Below are 25,735 nucleotides of genomic sequence, written 5' to 3'. Positions count from 1 at the left end.
CAGCTGGATGTAACATACTGCAGAAAAACACTTGGTCGAGCTACTAAAATGGGTGGTGTATTGCAATCTGCATCTAAGAGTCTGAAAGAACTCATGTAGCAGGAACCACAGGAGGCACATTCATAAATTATTTCACTATATTATGCAAAATTTTTGCTAATACATCCACTGAATATTTTGTCTTTAATTGTTTTTACAGTTTCAGAAATATCAATGAGTGAAATACCATGCCTCATTTATTCTATATATTTTGAGTGCAAATCATTTGCCCACAATGTCAAATTATTAACTTTAAATGGATCGTAATTTTATACACAAGAGTTCAATAATTCAAATTATTGCTCATTAACAGCTGGTGAAAGTGTGCTAGAAAGTGAAACCTTCGTCAATCTGGGTCACACACAGGTTTGCCATGTTTAAACAGCATGAGCCTCTAGTTCATTATGCTAGCCTGTCAATCCACTGTAACCCTCAATTCATAGACTTAAGAGAACTCTGGAGAGGAAAAAGACGGTTTTGCATTGCATTACACACACAGAAAAGCATCTACAATTAACCAGTGCTCTACAACGTTGCCAGGTAATTCTTTCCTCTGGAGGATTAAAGCAAAAATATCTGGTCTCAATTATTAGAATAACAAAATTACGATCACATACAATTCCTTGGATGTGATGAAAGCAAAATTTCAGATGAGAGATCATAGACTGAAATGGAATACAGAATAAAATAACTGCAAGGAAATTAGTGAGTATTGGAACGTTTGTTGTTTTGTTCTGAAAATTGAGAAACCTAGCTGAAGGTCTGAGGTCCATAGTGCAGGACACCACAATGATTGAAGGAAAGATGATTTAATCATTACTTGCTGATTTATATCATGTTAGTCCATTCCTTCAATTCAGGTCAGGAGAGAAAGATGTGGTCGACGATGATGTAAACTGGTACTTGATTTTCTTGTACTAATACTTTCTTTTAAATGAAAAGCCAAGGCTTTTTAGGGGAAAAAACTATATAACCAGTGAGCAAGATTTCAGATAAACAAAAGCTTGACAAAACAAAGTCCACATTGAGAAGAGTGCAAGTATTATTCCCCTAAAAAAGCATTGAAATCAGATTACTGAGTTTAATAGGTAGCTGCAATTGCAGGACCAGCATCAGCACATTGGGACTAATGGCCTCCTTCTGTGCTGTTTGACTAAACCCCCCAATAATTAGAAAGAGGTTTGAGTAGTTAAACCCATGTATACCTATCACAGTTTACTAAGAAGTCTACACCTGCATTAAGGCTATACCTCACCCGAATTGGATCTACTGAGAACATATTACATTTTTTGCTATCAAATGTTGTATAGTATTTACCTCACAAACAGACCATTCGGCCTAACTGGTGTTTATGCTCCACACAAACCTATTCCCACCCACCCTACCCCATCTCACCCTATCAGCATATTCTTCCATTCCTTTCTCATTCATGTGTTTATCTAGCTTCCTCTTAAATGCATCTCTGTTATTCACCTCAACTACTACCAGTAGTAGTGAGCTCCACATTCTCAGCACTCTGGGTAAAGAAGTTCCTCCTGAATTCCTTATTGGATTTATTAGTGACTGTCTTATAAATAGGACCCCTATTTATGCCATGTACAGCCTACAGAAGGTCCCCACCTGAAAACACGCAGCCAGGATACTCAACACGGGTGCGTTTTGTTGCACTGCCTCACTCAAAAGATAACGCCAAGGCTTTGGCTTCTCCTGGCACCAGTAGAGAAATTGAAAAAGATTCACTGGAGACTCGCTCTTCTTGTTTGGTTCCTCCTTGGTCACAGTGCAGCTTGCTGGCCTTTCTTGTGAAACAAACTGCAAGTTCTGAAAAGCTAATGTCAGGTGATCGTGAAGAGTGGGACTGAAGTCTTTCAGTAGTGCCTTCACCTATGAAAAAGTACCAAATGGCAACATAAGGACAAGGCCGCTATTAAAAACACAATAAACCAGAGAAAGCTAGAATGCTTACTGACAATTCAAGTTGTTTAAAGCAATTTACTGCCTGTTGTAAAAATAGTCAGGGCCAATGAATAATGGAACAAACAGACCTTTTTCTTACAAAAAGATAAAAAGTTGTTTTTCTAATGTGGAGGTGAAGGAGGATTGATCGGCAAATAATACAGCAAATTAGGATACTCTGAACAATTCCGGGACAAAAAAATTTTTAAAAATTAAAATGAGCTGTAGGAAACTAATACCAATGATATGAAAAGGTCAGTGCACTGAGAAATTCTGCACAAAACTCATGGTCCACTATTGCTAACCAGCTGCTTGAATATTTGAAAAAAAACTCCTGTGAGAAGTACTCTTATTGGAGTACAATTCCACAGCACCAGATGACCTCCAAGACTTCACCTGGGTGTCCTACCTTTACAGTCAAGCTTAGATAATAAGTGCAATAGTAATTACTTCTGTTGCCATCCAACATCCATACATTCCACTTTCCTACACGGGTCACTGAATAGTGATCACGAGTGAGAACTATAGCATATTCTCCCCTCCCTTGCTGAAACGGACTGAGGCCAACTGAAGTGTCTTACTGCAGCCCTAGATAAGATCAGTTGATTCAATGCAGGCCAGCTTTCAAACTGGAAACCTTCTGGTGTGTGGCCAAGTTACACACTCTGCCTGTACTGACTGAACTACTAGAGGAGCTCTGATCAGCAGTTTTATTATCAAGCACAACAAAAAGGTTGAGATACCAAGAAGGATGCGTGCATTTCCTTCTGTACATCTAGAATCACGCAACAATTCACAAAAACATTTAGTTCTTCTTTAAGTTAATATTTTCAAAATGCGAAAAGGAATCCTGCAGTGAATCTCATCAACCTACCGAGGTGAGAAACTGGTGCATGCAAGTGCCTAGATTTATGGACAGACAATTCCCAGCAGGATCACTTTCAAAATTAAACAGCCACAGCCTGCTGTCAGGAAGTCAGTCACATTTGGAAGAAATAGCAAAAGGGTTTAATTTACTGCGGTCCATTGAAAGAATCCTAGGATTTTAAAAAAAGTCTGTAGCACGGCAAAATAAAAAAAATTGATAAAAGAGGTCAATAAAACTCTAGGGGAACCAAGTGGCACAGTGAACTAGACACGGGGCTTTCAGCTTTGCAACTTGGGTTCAAATTCTCTGCCCAGACTGAGGAACACCTTCAGTCTGTTGGCTGCGTATGAGTCTATGCCAAGAACCCAATTCCTAGTGGACATGGGTCTTGGGCACAATGACAACAACATTTGAAGAGGGCTGGCATTGCTGGTGTGGGAAACGGAAGAAAAATATCACACTGGCGCAGCAGGGAATGATCTTCTGAGATTGGGGATTAAGTACATTGTTGGGGCAGAGCAGAAGGAGCTTTAATTTGCAGCTTACTGAACTGCACCTGACCTAGGACTGCTTGATGCTGACAATAGGTGTCTGAAAGTGTCTGAATTGAGTTCCATTCCCTGACATTAAGATTTGTCATCTTGATGAGCAAAGAAAAAATTAGTGACATAGAATCATAGAATGGTTACAGCACAGAAGGAGGCCGTTCGGCCCATGATGTCCGTGCCTGCTCTCTACAAGAGCAACTCACCGAGCACCACTCACCTGCCTTTTCCCCATAAAGCTGAGCAAATTGTTTAACTGGGACAATAAATGCTCTGAGTTGGCACTTAAAAAAAAAAGAATGTTAATAGTTATCAGCTTACTTTAAAACCAGTGCCTTTTTTCCCCTGACTGATTAGGCTATTCAACTCTGGTTGGATACATTTCGGGAGGTTTAAAGCACATGACTGCCTGCCTCCATCCTCCCCCCCACCATTTGTCACTTGACACGTCCATCCTCATGACAGACCACTTTGGCGAGCCAATTCATTCATGTGTCGCTAGTAAGGCCAACATTTACTGTTAATCCCTAACTGCCCTTGTAAAGGCCGTGGTGAGCTGTTTTCTTGACAATTGAGTGGCTTGCTACGCCATTTGAGAGAGCAGTTCAGAGTCAACCACATTGCTGTAGCTCTGGTCTTACATATGGGCCAGATCTGTTAAGGACAGCAGATTTCCTTCCCTCGAGGACATTAACGAGCCAGTTGATGTTTTACAAAAATTGGTAGTTACATCGTCACCATTATTGATACTAACTTTTTATTCAGATTTATTTAATTGACTGAATTTAAATTCCCCAACTGCTGTGGTAAACCATCTCTGGATTATTAGTCCAGGTCTCTGGATTACTAGTCCAGTAAAATAATCACTATGCCACCATACTCATATCTTGGGTTGTTCTCAGTGTCCTGGAGATTAATCTTTAACTGATAGAGACTCTAGGTTAATCCTGGAAGGTTGGCAATCTTATGATGGAATTTTTTTTAAAACTTATAATCTTAGTGTTGATAATATCAGCAGAGAATTTGGGTGCAGCTGTCTGAGACAAGTATTGCATGGGAGCTAAATTATCAGTGGGTGCTTCAGAAATTGTCATTTCAATTGTGTGTGTTTTAATTACTTATTAGCAATTCCTTCAAGATACAGAACAAGGTTCTGGAAAATCTCTGTCACCCAATTCCTTGCTAATAAACCTCCAATTGTCAATATAGGTATTGATTAACTTTAATCAGCTTCAACTGTATGGCCTACTAGAACAGAATTGAATTTCCAAACACTGCTTATCCATTTAGCACAGCCCTCCCTGGTAGGGTTTTGGCTTCCAAAGTTATCTGGACCAGGGGCAGTCAGAAATGAATCAGAGGCCCCAGTGACAGTCCTACCTCTCCAGCTTCCATTGGTGGGTCAGGCTGACTGGCCAATTTTTCCAGCAGGAACAAAGGGGGAGACGAGGTACAAAAAAAGTCAGTCATTCAAATCAACTTCCTTCCATATTTCAGTAGACTCTAAAGTGGCTTTAGTAGAGACACGAAAGCAGGCTATCCAGTTGTCTATGCTATGGTGTAGATTGACTTGAGATGGGAGAGCGGCCGGGGGTGGTGGGGGAAGAATGAAAGTGATCAAATAAATAAATAGAGCACTTAATCGCCATGAACTTGTTACCTCATCTGGTTGGTAGTTGTGAATCTGAGCAAAAATTACAAACTGCAGCCACTCATCCTCTCGGGCACATTCCTGGAGGTAGGCCATGCTAAGACTGATGCCATGAAGCCTACAGAATTGGGCCACCAGTGACCACTCCTGACCAGCTTCAAAAGATGCTCTGCGGTTAAATAAGTTCAACGTTATTGTTTATCTGGTGAAGCTACACCATTTGAAACAAAAAATAAATAAATCCCAGTAAATATTGTACTTTTAGCTACCTGTTTATACCTCTACTTTGTAAGTTCTCCCAAGTGGCATTTTCTAAATGGGTTAGCAACTCCTCTGCTGATGACCCATTAAATTCAATTAAATTCTGAAGTTTGTCAGCTGAGGAAGACACAATGAGACAGAGATCATATTTAAATGTGATATCATCATACTGACTAATAGACACAGAAATTGTTTCAGTGTCGGACAGTGAATTTTGAAAACAAATTTATCGCAAGGTGAGAAAGAAAGAGTTCCAAAAGCAGGTTATTTCACAAGTGCCACATTACTAATAAGCGAAGATGTGGTAACCTAGGTTAGACTGTTAAAATTTTTTTTTTAATTAATGTAAAAATAAAAGCCTGAATGCCAGTGAACTAGAAAAACATTAGGAGACTTTTCATTGTTGCTATTCTAACCACTGTTGTAATTCTTGACTTAATGTGGCCAGTTTTCATGGCATCTGTAGGACACTTCCTCTCCAAACATTGCAGAGTTTAACTTAATACACCGTTTCTGCTCGTCCACTTGCTCCCATAGAGCTCTGTTTCAAGCAAGAGCCTACTTGTAGCATTCACTCATTCAACAGCACCTTCTAAACCCGCAACCTCTACCATGCAGAAGGACAAAGGCAGCAGGGACATGGGGACACCATCACCTGCAAGTTCCCCTCCAAATCACACACCTGCCTAACTTGGAAATATATCACTGTCCATTCACTGTTACTGGGTCAAACTCCTGGAATTCACTCCCTAATATCACTGTGGGTGTACCCACACCACATGGACTGGAGCGGTTCAAGACGGCAGCTCACCACCAACTTCTCAAGGGCAATTAGGATAGGCAATAAATGCTGGCCTAAGCAGCAATACCCACATCCCATGAATGAATAAAAAAATGCAAGTCAGAGTCCTCCAACAAATGTAGGATTCTCTACCCATTTCTACTAGGTGTGGAGCAGCCTAACCTCAAGGAGAGTGCTGCAGGTTACTCAAAAACTATGGCAAAATATGCATCTGACTGAATGCTCCTCCTGACTGCATATGAATCTCCTTCCAACCCAATTCACCACCCCTTTTAAATCTGAACGTTCAGCTTTGCTCGATGATGGAGCCGCTAGATTTCCAGCCCCTCCCAATTGGCGGGATGTCCGTGAATGATAATTCAGCGCTCACATCCCGCTGACATTATGCAGGAGAGGTCTGGCCATCAGAATAGTTTGGGCCTCTTGCTGAGGACTCCAGATGGGCATCACAATTGCACTGCCTGTCCAAAAGCAAACCCAACAGCAAAACATTCCAATTTTTTTTTTAAAAAACAACCTGGTGCATGTCTCTGCTACCTTCCTCATGCCATCCCTATTTGTGGCAGGTGATCTGCTTCCATACATTTTCCAGCACCTTGTGGGAAGCAATGGTTAAGCAACACACAAGAGTAGCTGATACGTTTACCTCCAGCACTGCCCACCTTCCCCATGTACAAGTGCCAGGCCCCATGTAACATTTGACAGTACGGCAGCGATCAGACATTTCCCATTTGGTGAACCATGTAACACAAAGCAACAAGACACCACTGCACTGTGTCTCAGTCTGCTTATCGTTATAAATGCAAGTTAACATCAAGATGTGTTCCACAATTAAGACAGAAAACATGTGATTAACAACACATGAGCAATAGTAAGTAGCTGTTACCTATGATTTTTCTTTTTTTTTTACTCAAGCCATAAATTTAAAAAGATAGCGTGCAAACAGTGTCCAGATCATCCACCATTCACCTGCGAAGTTCTGCGGCATCTTAAATAGCAACAAGTGCACTTTAAATCTTTGCTTGTCGGCATCACAAGCACATAAACTATAAATCTTAATTCCAACATTCCAAGAAAGAACAGGGTGCATCACCTTCCAGTTGAAACCACCTACCTATACTAGGGGCAATTTATAATGGCCAATTTACCTATAGTTATATTTCAATCTTAAAATTTCACCTATGCAAGCCGCACAAAGAAAAGGAATGGGCAACATTCTTAATATACATCCCCTTTAATTATGACCACAGAAATATAGCACAGTATTTGCATTAACTGATAAGATGTGGTTCAAGATGTAAGATTGTACATCACAAGGAAAACACCATAATTACCCAAGGTGACTTGTAACAAACTGCGTTGAGACTCTTCTGCATTTGTGCACCAATGTTTCAAAATGGCATCTGCAACTTTAAGATCAATTCTGAGTTTAAAGCTGGCAACACCAAGTAACTCAAGAAAGGCGACACATGCTGCAGCAACAGGAGGTACAGTGAAGTGGGCTAACCCTAGGCTGTATGCCTCCATGCTTGCTTTCTGTATCCTAAAACAGGAAAGAGAGGAACAAATGTGATTTTCAACCATCAGAGAAATGACAAACTCTCAGAATATGAAACACATCTAGTACCTAGCTTGAAGTACAAAGAAAACCCAATTCCATTGACCCTTTTCAGCTCTAGGATCTTTAAATTTTCATTGTTGTATTAAAAAAAAATCTCCAAATGCACTACAAAATGGAGTCCCATTATTATATAGAAAATAACCAAATTTTGAATTTTCCCACCAAAAATATCCAACTTGCTGGAAAATAATTTTGCACGGCTCACACTGTGAGCAAGATTTTTTTAAATCCTGAATTGTCTTCTTGGTTATATAAAGATACATTGACATTAACCAAGAGAATTAGTCCTAAGCAGCAACAATGCCCACTGGTAAACCCGAGCTGCAGTGAGGTATTGGAGAGTTTCAATAGTTAAAGAGTTGTTATGCAAGGCAAAGAAAGAAACACACATGTGAAGGTGGATGATGGACACACCAATGTTACTTGTCAATAGCTTTGTTCTATTCATTTTGCCATTTTATATAGCGCCTTTCATGGCCTCATGATGTCCCAAAAGGATTTACAGCCAATGAAGTACTTTTGGAGTGTAGTCACTGGCTGCTGCCTTTCCTACATTACAATAATTTGCACACAGCAAACTCCCACAAACAGCAATGTGATAATGACCAGATAATCTGCTGTAGTGAAAGACTAAGGGAGGGCATGCAGGCCAGTCGGCCCATCGTGTCTGTGCCAGTTCTTTGAAAGAGCTATCCAATTCATCTAACTCCCTCCTCCCTGTTCTTTCCCCATAATCCAGCAAAATTTCTCCCTTCAAATATTTATCCAGTTCCCTTTTGAAAGTTATTAAATCTTCTTGCACCACCCTTTCAGCCAGTGCACTTAGAAAAAGAAAAAAGACTTGCGTTATATAGTGCCTTTCACAAGCTCAGGATGTCCTAATACTACTCCCAAGTTTGTTTTTTCTTCTGAGCTAAAATAAAAAGTAGCAGCATTCTGTACTATTTCAATAATTCCCTTTCCGGTCATACTTACAACTGCTTGGGTGAACTGCTCTTTGCCAGCTGCTGCACCAAAAAAGTTGCAAACGCAAACGATGGCCGCCCGTGACGCAAGTAGTAGGAAAAATCCAGTCGTTCAGTTATGGCATACTTGTTTACCAAATCAGGGCAAGAAAAATGAGGTAAATCATTTGATAAGTCTGTGGGCAGAATGCACAACTTTCGTTAGAAAGACCTGCATTTTTCTAATTTCTTGTATCCGACAGCTTGCAAACAGGAAATCAATATTATTGATGGAAAAAAAGAGATTTTTTTTTTTTAACCTCCCCCTCCTTTCTTCCAGGCACTCATGGAATTCACTGCAGGAGCTGTTCACCATAAAAGACGCAAAGGTGTTTGGCTACACATCTCAGCTAGGATTGCCACTTTCAATAAAAACATTATAAAATGCTTTATTTATTTATTTATTTATTTGAGATACAGCACTGAAACAGGCCCTTCGGCCCACCGAGTCTGTGCCGACCAACAACCACCCATTTATACTAACCCGACAGTAATCCCATATTCCCTACCACCTACCTACACTAGGGGCAATTTACAATGACCAATTTACCTATCACCTGCAAGTCTTTGGCTGTGGGAGGAAACCAGAGCACCCGGCGAAAACCCACGCAGTCACAGGGAGAACGTGCAAACTCCACACAGGCAGTACCCAGAATCGAACCCAGATCCCTGGAGCTGTGAGGCTGCGGTGCTAACCACTGAGCCACTGTACCGCCCTTTAATAAGGAATCATTTGCAACAAGTGCCAGCAATTCCTCTACAGGGTCAAGAATAGGATGTTGCCTTAGAGAGAGTGCAACAAAGGGATGAGAGGGCGTGTCTATGAGAAGAAAGCAGGTAGAATGGGCATATATTCTTTGGCATTTAGAAAAATGAGAGGTAATCTTTTTGAAACACATTCTTAGAGGGCTTGACGGGGGCAGATGCTGAAAGGTTGTTTCTCTTTCCTGGAGTGTCTAGAACTAGGGAGTGGGGTAGCCTCAGGATAAGGGATTGGCCATTTAGGAATGAGATGAGGAGAGATTTCTTCACTCAAGAGGGTTTTGAATCTTTGGAATTCTCTTGCCCAGAATGCTATGCATGTTGAGTATGATTTTTAGGCACCAAGGAAATCAAACGTTATAGGGATAGGACAGGGTAGGGTAGCTGACATCAAAGATCAGTCACAATCTTAATGAATGGCAGAGCAGGCTCGAGGAGCTGAATGACCTATTCCTGCTCCTATTACGTTGTCAAATCTTTGCCAAATCAATCACTAGCCATGATTGTTCAATTCCAAAGCTCAAGAGATTCTGAACTTTTTATACTGATAAAGCAACAGCAAGATCCTTTGTATTATTCCATCTAATTTTTTTAAAAAATCCAAGTCAGAAGAACAAATTCGTATGTTTCAGATATATTTTTCCTATTAACCAATGGCAGCATAAAATTTTTGTGCAGCCACTCTGTATTCTGCTCAGTCCCAAATCAGGCAGGAATACAGTGGAGCTATAGTTCAAATCTGTTCTTCATTAAATAACAGAGCTAAGATTTATTAAAGTTTTACTAAGTGAGGGGGCAGGGACTGCTGGAGTCTGAAACCAGTAATTTTGTGTAGCTTTGTAAATGCTGTTAAGAGAATGTACAGTTGCCCACATCCCCCACTACATGAAAATTAAATGTTTGGCCCGTTCCCCCACCAATACACTGAAACTGCAGAGTTGACCTCTCTCCCCCTGCCAACGGCACAAAGTGCAGAGGTCACCCCTCCCCTTCACCACATTAAAAATGCAGAGTTCACCCCATTTCCCCCCCACCCCCACAACTACACTAAAAATGCTCTGATCCTCCCCCCCCTCCCCTTCCCCACCTCGGTGGCACCAGCTTTCCCTAGAAAGGTAAGTGACTGCTGCCCGTCACAATGAAGATCTGGAACCAAAGGTTAGATAGTGGGGAGTTGGTTTAAATGTATGCATGGAATTTATTTAAATATTTAAAATCGGGTTGCGTTGCTGAGCAGTGGGGGGGGGGGGGGGGGGGGGGGGTGGGCGCTGCGATCTTCCAATACCACCCCACCCACCAGCTCCCCCCACGCCCCATGGAAGCTCAACAAAATTCAGCCCTACGTTTGCAATGGTTCATCTTTTTTTAAACATACTAGAACAGAAGAAATGTTTTGCAAATTCATTCCAAATTTTTTTTTGTTGCCAATTGTCCCCCCTTCTCCTTCCTGAAATTCATTTATCCTGGAGTACAATTCCATGGGTACTGGGCACCCTCTGCGACCTTGCCTCAATTGACAGTCTTCCTTGGCAGGGAGTATTGGCAAGTTATTAAATTGTAAGACATCACATTCAAGCTTGACCCTGGCCTTGATTAATGTTGACACAACATGGATACTTCCCAGGTGCTGCCACTGAAAGACAATTAGGAATGGGAACCCTGGTCAATTTTGCTTTCACTGGTACAGGTAGTAGAGTCTGATTTCAGGGTGACAAATGAGACTGACATTAGTTAACTTTGCACAATCTAGGAATTGACCTTCTGATTCTGTATGGCTGAACTAAATGTTGCCTTTAATATTTACATTACATTTGTAATTTTCACTGTAATAAACTTTTGCACATTTAGTTTAAACTAAATCTATAATGACGGTGCTAATCCTAGTGTAAAGTCAGAGAGGCAAGACTCACTATCTGAGTATGTCAAAGAACATTAGTTGTACAAGTCACAGCCAAATTGATGAGTGGCAATTAATGGGCTCAGCAGATCACACAGAATAGGAGAAATTAATATAAAGGCACCTTAATAGCCTTTGAAAGCTTTGTCAAGCACCCACACTTCCTTCCCTCCCACCTCCATCCATTACACTGGTTACATTCATTTAATCTGAAAGGAACTTACCACTGGTGGAGAGCAAGTTGGCAGACTGCCAGCCAAAGAGGCAAGATGGATCAAAGGGGTGTAATGACTGCAAAAAAAAGAAAAAACCATAAGCAAAGTCTACTGCAAAAAAGTCTGCATCCTGAAAAGATGAATGGAGGCATTTAATGCGACATGGTGACTGATTTACTGATACAAGGATAAGTTTTTTTCTATACTGTATAAGTCCGAACAATTTGGAAGTTCTTCATTCTTGTTCAACTGAAAATTAAGAATACTGAGCCTTTTACACTATACAATGTTTCTCATCCTGGATTCATAATTGTTATTAAGCAGTCAGATAGGTCTTCAAAGCAATATGAACATTCTACATCAACTAAACCTGTATTTGTTCAAATGTTGAAGTAAAAAAAGCTGCAGTCAACAGTATTTCACACCTTAAATAAATCAGTTATAATGGCAGTGGTTTGGAAGGGTTGAGTTGGGAGAGGTGTAAAGGGAAAGAGAATGGATAGCATTCTGCATAACAAGGATTAATCCCCTGGAAGCTTGGAATCACAAAAATGGAAATTAAAAAAAACTTAAAAGCACTTTTCATCAACCAAAACAATTTATACATCAGAAACCTCTATCCATGTCTGGATCTTTTACAATTAAATCCTTTCTGTGTATAGACAAGACAACCTTAATTTTTTCAATATTTGCTTCTCAGTTCTCCCTGGACAAGATTGACATTCAAATGATCTTTTGCCAGAAACTCCCCAGAAGATGGTCCTGCACATCTTCCCATTCAAGGTTTAGGACAGCGGTTCTCAAATTTTCTCGTCCGTGGACCACTTAGGCAGGGCAAAAGACCCTGCGGACCACCTACCAGTCCTTCCCACTTGTTTGCAGTTGCTACCACAAAGCTCATCGGAATTATTGGGAAGAATGGTGTTGCTTTTGATGAGACACCAAAGAGGTGATGTCTGGTTCCAAGGTGGAGAGCTTCCGCCTCATGTTGGACTCCACTTTCAGCCGGTTCCTCTTTGTTTTCAGCCCCACAAGCGTTGAAAATCTAATTTCAGTTGTATGTTGCAACAATAACAGAAATCTTACTCATAAAACTACATTGTTGTTGCTTACACTTATGATGGCTTATGCCACACACGGGAGCCTGTCTGGTTTTGTGACATCATGCAAGTGATGGGGATGAGGGTTCTGGCCTGTTCTCTCATATGGCGTTGCACATCAGTGACTTGCATGTTGGACTAGCCTGCGGACCACCTGGAGGACCCTCACAGACCACTAGTGGTCCGCGGACGACACCTGGAGAACCACTGGCTTAGAATATCGGCCTGGGCTTACTGTATCTTCTGAGGGAGGTGAACAACTATCAAACTTTTAAGGCCATGATGGAAGGAACTTTTTCTATAGGACAAATAGCCTTCCTTTGTTCCATATAGCATGTTCTTATGACTGTCCCAACAGATTAATGGTTTGATAATCATAGTTCAAAAATAAAACTAGTTTCCTTTTTACAATTAAACTGTCAGCTCAGGCAACACAATGTTGCAATAAAACCTATTACAGCAGCAGAGCTGTCCCTGATATGAACCCTAGTAAACTTCAGCCCCAAAATCTAATTACAACCACATATTTATAAACATCTTCCCTTAAATGTTATACTTTACTCCCTTTTTTCTACTTCAACATCCCATTTACTTTGATGATGGGACCATCAAAAAAGACTTCCCGTTTACTAAAATGCACGCATGCATAAAATGTTTCCTTAAGCATACTGACTGTTAATTAGTTTACTTTAACCTGAAGTCTGTACTTCCCCTGCCTGAGATTGACATTTCCAATACATTGCAACCTTGAGACTATAACATCAAGAATGTCGGAAAATTATCATGCTCTGCACACACTGTGGAATATGATAAAAGCAGCAACATTAATCATCCTGTTAACCTTGAGCCAATCAATTTAAACTCAACAGTTTCATACCTTCTCAGATGCAAAAGTTTTCTTTTTAAAAAAATCTGAGATGCACTGGATGACACAATGACATTACAATTTCATTTCTGAAAAGAAAAACTTTTAAAATGACAGCTTTTGAAATATTTTCTAGTTCTCATCTGGTAGTACATGGGATTAAAAAAAGGAACAATTGCAGATGAGGAAAATAGAAAGAACAAACTTGCATTTATATAACACCTTAGATGACCTCAGAACATCCCAAACTGCTTCACAATCAATGAAGTGCTTTTGAAGTGTAGCCACTGTTACAATTTAGGAAAATGCAGCAGCCAATTTGGTCACAAAGGTCCCATAAAAAGCAAATGGGGTAAATAATAAATAGATAATCTATTTCTGGTGGTATTGATTGAGGAACAAATGTTAGCCAGGACAGTGGGAGAACTAAAATAGAAGCAAAACACCGCGGATGCTGGAAATCTGAAATAAAAACGAAGTGCTGGAAATACTCAACCGGTCAGGCAGCATCCGTGGAGAGAGAAACTGACCGGAAACATTGGGCTGGATTTGATACAGGAGACAGGGCTCCTGGCACCGGGCCAAAAAGTCGGAGGTGGGGGGGGGGGGGGGGGGGGAGAAATCCCCGCCTCTGCATTATTTCAGTCTTCAGGAATGATCCTCCGGTTTTTTGGGGTGGAAGTTTAAGGAGGCAGGATCCCCATCCCTTTAAAGACTTAACAGGGATGGGGATCCCGCCCCCAAGTGCTGCTAGCCAATCACAGGGCTGGCAGCTCAGCAATATTGAAAGCGCCACCAGGAACAATGGCCACTGCCAGTACTGCAGAGGCCTTGGACCCAAGCCCAGCGCTAGAACCCAGGAATATAGGTAGGTGAGGCAGGGTCGCCAGGGCCAGTCCAGAAGGCCCTGGTGAGGTAGAGTAGGGGGTGGGGCATTTAGTCCGGGGGAGGGGTTCCCGGGGGGTGAAATGGTTCCTGGTGGGGGTCCTCTGTGGGTCACAAATCACCCATGAAGGAAGGACACAACCCACCCCTCCCCCCAAAAAGCCCACAGGGAGGGTGCCTCGTTTTCCCCCTCCTCCCAGCTGCTGGGGTCCCAGTGGTGGCAGGAAGAGACCCTTATTGGGCCTCTGGGCGGGAAGGCCATTGTCGGCCAATCCCGCCCCTGGGAGAATCAGAACCAGCAATCCCGGTGTCGAGTTCTGTGGCGGTCACTGCCACTCTGATTCGCCACCCCCCACACCCAACCTCTGACTAAAAAGCCCGCCATTGGAAGAAGAACAAGATCCAACCCGTTAACTCTGTTTCTCTCTCCACAGTGGGAGAACTCCCATTCCTCTTTTCTATATGGTGTTGTGGGATCCTTTATGTCCATCTGAAAGTAGAGGGGACCTTGGTTTAAAATCTCAGCCAAAAGACTACACTTCCGACAGTGCAGCACTCCCTAAGTACTGGATTAAGTGCTCAAGTCTGTGGAGTGGGGTTTGAACCCTTGACCTTTTGACTCAGAGGCAAGAGGGGTACCCACTGAGCCACGGATGACACCTAAATGCTTGTAAAACAATATTCTAATTTATATCTGATACACACATCAAGTGCAAATTATTTACAATGCAGTATAAAAAGCTACACAAAACTTTTTCCACAGTTCAAAGATGGGTTCTTGGTATTATATCTTGAAGTATTAGCTTAATGGTTGTGTTTATTGGAGGCTAATCATCTCAGCTCCAGGACATTGCTGTAGAAGCTCCTCAGGGCAGAGTCCTAGACCCAACAACCTTCAGCTGCTACATCAATAACTTTCCCTACATTATAAAGATCATAATCAAAATAATTTACTCTGAATTAATGTTCCCCCCCCCCCCCCCCCATTGGTTAATGTTACACAGGACAGCGCAGTGGATCTGAATAGAATATCAGATGCAATGAACCTCAGAACAATCTTGAGAAATGCAGTAACATTTTTAGTTGCTATAGTTGTTTTAAACAAAAGATGCCTGTGGTTCCACAAGAACTTAAAACCTTCCACTGTGTCCCTCCAAGTGTCCAATCTTCACATTCTGATGAAAGGTCACAGACCTGAAACGTCAACTGTGCTTCTCTCTCCTCAGATGCTGCAAGACCTGTTGAGTATTTCCTGCATTTTTTGTTTTTACTCCATTCTTCATGTGAGTCTGAACAATTAATGTTGGCAGATTATTGTGGGGTAGGGCTGGAGGGGAACTACACAGCCGGTATCAATCTTGCCTTCACTAGACTATTTTTAAAAATTATTCATTCATGGGATATGGGTGATGCTGGCAAGGCCAGCATTTATTGTCCATCCCTAATTTCCCTCGAGAAGTTGGTGGTGAGCTTCCTTCTAAAACAGCTAGCAGTCCATATCGTGAAGGTTCTCCCACAGTACTACTAGACAGGGAGTTCCAGAATTTTGACCCAGCAACACAAAGGAACAGTGATATATTTCCAAGTCAGGATGGTGTGTGACTTGGACAGAAAAATGGGAGGTGGTGGTGTTCCCATGCACATGCTGCTCTCTACATGTGTATTTTCCAGCATGTTACTGCACAGAGGTTAAGGCAGGAACCCTGGATTTTTCCTCTATCTGAGGAGCAATGATGCCAAATGCTGCCCTGCTACACTGTTTCTGCTTAGCAAACAGGCAAGGCCAGAAACTGTCTTCCGTTGAAGCATGCTGTTTTATTACTGCTGCTTCCTCACTAATGCTGGTGCCGTGGTAAATGAAATAGCAAGACTTGGGGCAAGGACATTAACTCTAAGTGAATGGGTTAAAAATCAGGCCCTTGGTGTCCTGATTTCTAACTGAATTTAAAAAATTCAAATATTAACAAATCAGATTTGGTAAATTTGCAGAGCATTTTTGTTAGACACCATACAAATATTTAGAATTACCAAATGAGATCATTTGTCTTGAATTTAAAGAAGGAAATGAATGATGAATTACAGCCATCAAGGTTTTATCTACACATATCTGCTCATTACATAAAACGCCATGGGGTACAATGTACTTTCAGTTTGATTTCAACAGAATCCAATAACTAAGCTATGCAAATTTGTTCCAAAAAACCCAAACAATTGTGAACTCATTTGATCAAACTGCACAGATAGATCAACAGTTGCTGTTAGCTGCAACTTCGATTAAATTTCATGGTCTTTTAATTTCAGGTTATGGTAAACACGAGGATGGTGCAAGTCAGTTTGTTTCATGTCATCCCTGAGGAGTACACCACTTGATACAAGCTTATTCATTGTGTCAAAATAATAGCATACTCAAGAAGGAAAATAGCATGAAGGAAGAAAGAGGGGAGGAAAAAAAAAAGAGAAAAATAAATCAAGACAATAGGCATGGAACACAGGACCTGACCTTCATTGCAGTTACACAACCGCCCCCACCCCCATCATAAACACGCACAAACCAAGTGTTTCAAAACATTCTTAGAGACCAGAGGAAACCCAATCCATTAGGAAGAGATGCACCGTAAATACCTGTAAAAGATGGTAGAGAGTGATGTCCAGCGGTGGAATGCCATGAGGAGTGAGTTGCGGAAAAAGAGCAGCCCGCAACTTGGGATAAGGAGCCAGTGCCATTTTCAACAGCTGCGGGTCTACTTTCCACAGAGAATCATCAGCATCTTTCCTTTCCTGCATCACCTAAAGAAACCACAGATAAAGAAAGACATGTCTGTACATAAAGCAAAATACTGCAGATGCTGGAAATACTCAGCAGGTCAGGCAGCATCTGTGGAGAGAGGAACAGATTTAACGTTTCAGGTCAATGACCTTCCTGAAATGTTAACTCTGTTCTCTCTCCACAGATGCTGCCTGACCTGCTGAGCATTTCCAGCATTTTCTGTTTTGACTTGTATTTACATAGTGCCTTTCACGACCTCAGGGTGTCCCAAAACACATTACAGCCAGTACTTTTGAGGTAATGTAGATTATATTTTAAAACATACACACAATATAAGTAAAAGTGAATTAAACAGAGCTGGGCCAGTTATAAGTGGGTGAATAGTTTATTAATACTTGGCACTCGCAGGACAGGTTTCAAGTCAGCTGGTATCAGTACAACACATTAAATGCACACAGTGCAAAAGTGGGAATTAATGAATGGCCAAGACAGTCTTGTTGTTTAAAAGACGACTTGGATCATCACACAAGTGCTCCTTTCCGAGGTTTCCACTGTTGACTGGAAGGGGCAGGCTTGATGGGCCCGATAGTCTTTTGATTTCCTTCGTTTTATATGAACTGAAGATTTCACTCTTCACTATCAGTTTTTTTTAAATAAAATTAAAGCCTCACATTTCTGATGGAATTCAGCTATTTTATTAATAAACAGGTCAAGATGGTGAGTGTTCCTTGTAGTTATATTTCTTGGCTGTGCTGGGAAGGAGAGGGAAAAAAAATCACCAGTGCCCCAAGAGGTTGGGTGCACAACTATAGATCAGTTGTCCCAAGCACAATTGACTTAAAGGTGGCACTTAGAAGCTGGGAGCAGATCACCCTCCTGACATTACAGATTGAAAAAAGTAAAAGACCAAAAGAAGAGGGAAGAAAAAAAAAATGCAATTGTGACGGTGCATTACTTTGATAAGAGTTATGAGCAGAGACTAGAGAAACTGGGCTTAATTTCATTAAAATTAAGAGAAGTTGTGATAGAGGTATTCAAAATTAAATGGTTTTGTGAAGATAGATCAGGAAAAATGATTTGCAGCGAGTGGGTAACAAGAGCATAAATTTAAGATGGAAGTGGATAGCTTTCAGAGAGCACAGCTGAATGGACTCATTCTGTCCTATACAATTCTCTGATTCCAGTGGTTTCCCATGTTATTTGATTGAAAAGTACTGATAGGTACTATAAGGCAAAGTATTGCAAATATCTAAACATAATTTCAGATCCTATGTGAATCACGACACAATTTTCCATATTACCACGGTTCCTACAACACGAGTTCCAGGAAAGCATGTTCTTAAATAAATCATATTTCAATAATAAAAAGATCTAAAAGACCTATAACTGCAAGAAACTTGGGAACTTCCACTCCAACCCCAATTACTGGGATCAAAAAGACAGGACTGTGGATTTAAAAAGGTATGGCTCATTTGAACTCACCTGATCAATTCCTCCAGGAGCAAACATAATGGTGGCTAATGCCATCAGAGTGTGCCCCTCCAGCAGCATGCTGCTGACACTAGCTTGATTACTGGGAATCAGCATTTGAGCATTGGCCAGACTCGCTTGGAATGTCACAGATGTATCTAGAAGGACAGAAGAACGATCAATATAGCTGAGAGTGCAATATAAACATCTCCGAGAATGGCTGAAGCACAAAATATCACAACATGTAATATCAGACTAGCCAGGTTCAGAAATTAGACCAAACACAAAAAGCAAAAGATTCAATTAAAAGCAAGCACTGCAAGGTGGTTATCTGTAAGAAATTAACTTCAGCATTCAGGATTGACTTATTTAGAGATACAGCACTGAAACAGGCCCTTCGGCCCACCGAGTCTGTGCCAACCAACAACCACCCATTTATACTAATCCTACATTAACCCCATATTCCCTACCACATCCCCACCATTCTCCTACCACCTACCTACACTAGGGGCAATTTACAATAGCCAATTTACCTATCAACCTGCAAGTCTTTGGCTGTGGGAGGAAACCGGAGCACCCGGTGGAAACCCACATGGTCACAGGGAGAAATTGCAAACTCCGCACAGGCAGTACCAAGATCTGAACTCAGGTCACTGGAGCTGCGAGGCTGCAGTGCTAACCACTGCGCTGCCCTCAATGAGGAATACCAAATACTAAACCACTGCCAGCAGAATTCACCTCTCTAGGTGAGATACTGGTTCTCCCAACAGCAGCTACGTTGCTGCCAAAGTAAGTAAACATCACTTAATTTAGTTGAGAAGCATTAAATTGCTTAGGCTCAGTTACAAAGAATACCTAATAGATTGTCAGCAACCTCTCTTATTCTCATTAGAAATTCAAACCAAGGATGGGTCACATGGAGAGTTCCATCACGCAGGAGGGGGCAGTTGGAGGGTTTCAATCTGTTAAACAAGCCAAAAACAAAAATCTTCAGGGAACATGAAATATAATAGATATATCTGAAAGTTGGTCAACTGCTAACATTTCATGCATATGTCAATTTTCTTTACAGTTGGATAAACAAGTCAACTTACTATCTTAAACATCCATCATAATTCACGACAAGATACACTCACCTAGTTCAGGAAAAAAGTGCTGAATCCTAATTTTAAGCCCCTTTAAAATGAGCAGCCAACTTTCATACCAATTTACAATTTTATCCCAGTACAGCCTGCAATGTCTTTTTACCAGCAGTACAGTTATAACCTTTTCTTGGTATAATTTTCTATTGTTGGGATACAGGATTGTGGGAGTGGTTTAAATGAACCTGAGAATGCAAGAAAGCTGAGCACACATGAATACACCTGAAATTACATGTTCGATGAGAAATCTTGGCCAGAGAGAGATTATCCGTACAGATGCTAACTTAGATCCCTGGCGCACTTTCAGCTATCAATTCAAAGCAAGCTTTCACCTGTTAGCACATGCACGTTTTTTTTAATACTATAATTGCACCAGTATCACACAATTAAATGTTAAATTAAATCACAATTCTTAATTATTTCATTAAAAAACTGGATAAGATGTGCAACTATCCTCTAAGAATATCCATTTGTTTTCTCCTCTAGGTTTATAGTATGTAAAGATTTCTTTTTGGGAGTCTGAATAAATTCTATTCAATTCCTTATCCCTTTAGTGGCTTTATTTTAATGGCTATCCTTTGTATCTTTACATAGTGCTCTCAATTCTATTTTTCTGGTCAGGATGTGGGAATGTTATGATTCACTTATCAAGATAACTACAGTTGAATAAGGTTATGTCTGTTGTCCCATTGTTCAGAGAAGAGGAATTTTGCATGTTAATTTGTCACTACCTATTGACCCAAGTGGTACCAGCATAGACACAAGGGGCTGCATTTTAAGATACCGCCGCCAAAGTAGGCGGTGGATGTAAAATAAATGCTGCCCATGCACACGGGGACCAAGTCACAGAGTCACCGCGATTTCAAACGCGGTGGCTCATTTGCATGGCTTCGGCGCCTGCCCCCCGCAATGACGTGCAGGGGACAGGCAAGCAGGCGCCATTTTTAAAAGGCTTACGGCCCTCAAGGTACATTTAAATTTAACAGGCCAGATAATGTAAAATTCTGCAGAAATGAACAACATGACATTTCAATACACTCCTACCCACCACCCCGCCCAATGGCATTTCAAAACATTCCTGTCCTTTCCCCCCCACCCCGCAATACATATCTTGCAAATTTGACCTTCACTCACACACCCCTAAAGTTTGGCTCCTTTGTCCTTTACCCATTCCCATCACCACCCCCCCTGACCAATCCACATCATTGTAACCCTGCTCCCCCCCTCTCGTACGAGAAAATCAACTCCTCCCCCCTCGCGTCGTTTCCCTGAATGGGAATTCGAAGGCACAGTGGCCACCCAAATAATGATTGAAAACTGCTGGCAGAATCGCTGCAGCCTACATGGTAAGTAGGCATTAACATATTTTAACGCAGGTCCCATCGCCAAGCGGCAGGGCAGCTGCCATGAGGTCTCGCCGCTGCTGCCGAGATCAGTACGGGGCCTTGCTGCCATCGGGGTTGGTGGCGGGCCTCCTTTGTACTAATCTTCATTGCCGCCCACCCCCCCCGGCCCCTCCCCACCATTCCCAGCAGGGGAGGGGCTTTAAAATCCAGGCCAAGCATTCACTGTAGTTATCTTGAAAAGTAAATCACAAAACCCCCACTTAATAACCAGATGTCACAATTCAAAATAATTGGCAAAAGAACTAGGGGAAATGAGGAGATATATTTCTTCACACAGTGGACTGCTAAGATCTGGAAGACTAATAGTAAGGGCAGGAGAATCAGGTGCCATTAGTAACTTCCAAAGGGTAATTGGAAACTAACTTGAAAAAGACTAATTTGCAGAACTATGAGGAAAAGGCTGGGGAGTGGGACGAACTGGAAAGCTCTTTCAAAGAGCCAACACAGGCATGACAGGCTGAATGGTCTGTTTCTGTGGCTATAGGATGCTATGATCCTAAGCTATGAATCCACTACACCATTCATTTGTGTTCTGAACATTTACCCTACCCTCCAACACACAGAAGCACAGACACAAGCTTCTGTTATCATTTCACAATGGCCCCAAGAGGCCACATAAGGACCTCCATGTGTCCTGCACCATATAGTTAACATCTTGGCATTCATCATTATACTGTTTTGCAGACTGTATATCTGAAACAGAAAAGAGACTGAACATGAGCATTTTCGCTCTGCCATCGAGGAAAGTACACAAAAGGGAGGCAGGTTCTCTGCAGACGTGAAGATCCAGGATCATAAGCAAAGTTTTCAAAGATCTCAGGCACCATCCAGAGTTACAATATTTTTCTGCAGGTTTTGGTAATACAGTTTCTCAAATGGAACCTGCTGCTGGCGCAAGCTCTCAAAACCTGGCATTTGGAACCTCTGCAATGGCAAAGACAAAAGCAAAAAAGACTAAGCCCTGACTTTCAAATATTTACAAACACAGGCTTTGGTCAGTGGGCTTATAGAATCTTACAGCACAGAAGGAGACCAGTCAGCCCATCATGTCTGCACTGGCTCTTTGAGAGAGTTCTCCAATTAGTGCCACTTCCCTGCCCTTTCCCCACAGCCCTGCAAATTTCTCCTTTAAGTATACACCCACTTCCCTTTTGAAAGTTACTATTACATACATATATAAGTACAAACTGGGAGTAGGAGTAGGCCATTCGGCCCCTCAAGCCTGCTCCACCATTTCATAAGATCATGGCTGATCTGTTTTGGACTCAACTCCACTTTCCTGTCTACCCCCGATAACCCTTATTTGTCAAGAATCTGTCTACCTTTGCCTTAAAAATATTCAATGACCCTGCCTTCAATGCTCTCTAGGGAAGAGAGTCTCACAGACTCACGAACCTCAGAAAAAATTTCTCCTCATCTCTGTCCTAAATGGGAGACTCTTTATTTTTAAACTTGCCCCTTAGTTTTAGTCTCTCCCACAAGGCGAAACATCCTTTCAACATCCACCCGGTCAAGACCCCTCAGGAACTTGCATGTTTCAGTCAGATCACATCTCATCCTTCTAAACTTCAATGAATACAGACCCAACCTGTCCAGACTTTCCTCAGAAGGTAACCCTCTCATCCTAGGAATCAGTCGAGTGAACTTCTCTGTACTGCTTCCAAAGCAATTATATTCTTTAAGTAAGGAGACCCAAACTGTACACAATACTCTAGATGTGGTCTCACCAATGTCCTGTACAACTATAGCAAAACATCTCTACTTTTATATTCCATTCCCCTTGCAATAAATGACAACATTGCATTTGCCTTCTTAATTAGTTGCTGTACCTGCATACTAACTTTGTGTTTCGTGTATCCATCTCAGAGCTCTGCAATCTCTCTCCATTTAAATAATATAATGCTTTTCTATTCTTCCTTTCCCACATTCTATGCCATCTTGGCCTCCGAGGCCAATCAAGACCCTTAAGTGGCCACTTAAGGGCCCTCGCCCGCCTCCACAGGTATTTTACCAGTGGCAAGTGGGCATGCTGGGGACGTGAAAGGCTGGGGGGGCTGGGATGGCAGTCAGACACAAGCCCCCGCTTCCCAACCCACCCCCGGGACCCAAGACGACCCCCCTCCCCCGAAACGACCACTCCAGCCTCACCAAGGAAAGGCCGATCCCCCTGGTGAGGCAACCCCTACTTACCTTCGCTCCTGGATCCATGGTGTCGGCTGGCCTGCAGTCCCAGCAGTGGCCAGTGGCGCTGCTGGGACTGAGAGCTGCCGGTCCGCTGACTGGCCTGAGGCCCTCAAGCGGGTGGATGTCCAGCCTCGGGACAATTAAGGCCCGGGGACCCATAAAATGTGGGACGGATCCCTGGGCTAGGCGGAAGCAGGTTCGCCGACTTTCATGTCGGTGACGAATTCCCGTCCGCCTAAGGTAAAATCCAGCCCACTATCTCAGCAGCCACTTCTTTTAAGACCCTAGGATGAAGTCCATCAGGACCTGGAGACTTGTCAGATTTTAGTTCTAATAATTTTATCAGTACAGTTATGAAAGCCCCCACATGCCAAATAGGAAATATTAATTTAAATCGATTGGAACTTTGCCTGAGACTTTTACTGGAAATTGTTACAAATAGCTTTTTAAAAAGAACAGCTTGCAGCCAAGATGGCCACAAACACCAAAGGATTAGACTGGAGACAAACATGATTGACTCAGCCTAACCAGAACAATGGGATGCTCGCTGATTCAATTACCTGAGATAACCTTATCAATGTGGTCATCAAGAGCCACTGACATCCATTGACTTTGAAAGAGCCAACCCCCCCACCATGTATGTCTGGGCAACCTGAGGGGAGAGCCTTGAATTTCAAAGAAAATTCCAGAAGAACCTCATCAAAACAAAGAGGTGTTTTGTGCAACTCTGGGAGAGTGAGAGTTGTGACTCAGAAAGCAAATCAAGGGAACAGCACTCTCTCTCTCTCTGTAGAGATCCAGAGAAGCCTCAAGCTGCAGCTGGTGAAGCCAAGTCTACAGACCCTTACAACCAACAACTAGGATACAAGCAAGTCTGCAACCATGCACGTGGCCCAGCGAGGGCTTCAGAACTACAATTTCAACTAAGAACTCGGACTGACTACCGAATTGTATTTAAATTTCTTTTATTACAGACTCTAACTCCAACCTCCCAACTCGGATTACAGGGGGAAAAAAGAGTGAGTGAGTGAGTGAGTGAGAGTGAGAGAGAGTGAGTGAGTGAGTGAGTGAGTGAACGTGGGCGTGGATGCGTAGCATATTTTTAGTAAATTTTAACCGGTTTAGAGGATAATAAACTTACATTTCCTTGTTTAAACTCAAGAAAACCTGTCTGATTGGTTCATTTGCAATTACATTAGAGGAACAAGAGAAAGCGCTCAGAGGTGTTAAGTTCGATCACGATAGAGTCATACAGCACTGAAACAGGCCCTTTGGCCCACCAAGTCTGTGCTGACCATCAACCACCCATTTATACTAATCCTACATTAATCCCATATTCCTTACCACATCCCCACCTTCCCTCAATTCTCCTACCACCTACCTACACTAAGGGCAATTCACAATGGCCAATTTACCTATCAACCTGCAAATCTCTGGCTGTGGGCAGAAACCGGAGCACCTGGCAGAAACCCACATGGTCACAGGGAGAACTTGCAAACTCCGCACAGGCAGTACCCAGAACTGAACCCAGGTCGCTGGAGCTGTGAGGCTGTGGTGCTAACCACTGCGCCACTGTGCCGCCCCTAAAAATGGATGCCTTTGGAGCCCTTCTTTCTCACTGAAATGTAGCTTTGTTGAGTGTTCACATACCAACATACGAATTAGGAGCAGGAGTAAGCCATTCAGCCCCTTGATGTTAAAAAAGTTGCGGTCAAACCAGAGAAGGGGCAAAAAGGGAGCCCGAGACCCCTTCCTCACCTGGTTGTAACAGTATCCTTTCCCTGGTAATGGTAATTGTTTTAAGTTCCTCCCTCCCTTTCAACTCTTGAATCACAATTATTTCTGGGATATTATTTATATCCTATACAGTGGACAGATACAAAAATTCTGTTCAATTACTCCACCGTTTCCTTATTTTCCATTATTAACTCCCCAGACACTCTCTCTAGAGGACCAACAGTCACTTTACTTACTCTTTTCCTTTTTAAATACCTGTAGAAACTCTTACTATCTGTTCTTATATTTCTTGCTAGCTTTCTCTCATGCTCTAATTTCTCTGTCATTATTCTTTTGGTCATTCTTTGCTGTTTTTTTTATATTCTGTCCAATCTTCTGACCTGCCACTACTCATCGCTGAATGTATGCTTTTTCTTTCAAATTGATACCATCTTTAACTTCCTTAGTTAGCCACGGATGGTGCATCCTTCCCCTGGAAACTTTCTTTCTCACTGGAATGTAGCTTTGCTGAGTGTTCACATACGAACATACAAATTAGGAGCAGGAGAAAGCCACTTG

At 42.0% G+C, this 25,735-nt stretch overlaps 1 protein-coding gene across 2 annotated transcripts in view; it reads right to left on the bottom strand.

Moving 5' to 3' along the window:
• The window catches only part of spg11 (SPG11 vesicle trafficking associated, spatacsin), a 151,670-nt gene that overhangs the window by 63,603 nt on the left and 62,332 nt on the right, over window positions 1-25,735 (bottom strand). For both annotated transcript variants that reach the window (XM_068018211.1, XM_068018210.1), the window contains exons 17-25: window positions 19,564-19,670; window positions 18,721-18,866; window positions 17,094-17,258; window positions 11,631-11,697; window positions 8,719-8,884; window positions 7,457-7,665; window positions 5,329-5,437; window positions 5,069-5,228; window positions 1,660-1,923 (exon numbers count right to left, since the gene is read on the bottom strand). In XM_068018211.1, coding sequence (XP_067874312.1) covers window positions 1,660-1,923; window positions 5,069-5,228; window positions 5,329-5,437; window positions 7,457-7,665; window positions 8,719-8,884; window positions 11,631-11,697; window positions 17,094-17,258; window positions 18,721-18,866; window positions 19,564-19,670 — 1,393 coding nt within the window. The remainder of the gene's footprint in view (window positions 1-1,659; window positions 1,924-5,068; window positions 5,229-5,328; window positions 5,438-7,456; window positions 7,666-8,718; window positions 8,885-11,630; window positions 11,698-17,093; window positions 17,259-18,720; window positions 18,867-19,563; window positions 19,671-25,735) is intronic.

This window comes from Heterodontus francisci, chromosome 38 (assembly GCF_036365525.1).
Source record: "Heterodontus francisci isolate sHetFra1 chromosome 38, sHetFra1.hap1, whole genome shotgun sequence".
Taxonomy (NCBI): Eukaryota; Metazoa; Chordata; class Chondrichthyes; order Heterodontiformes; family Heterodontidae; genus Heterodontus; species Heterodontus francisci.
Note: the sequence above shows the minus strand (reverse complement) of the source record. Positions and strands in the feature narration are given on the sequence as shown.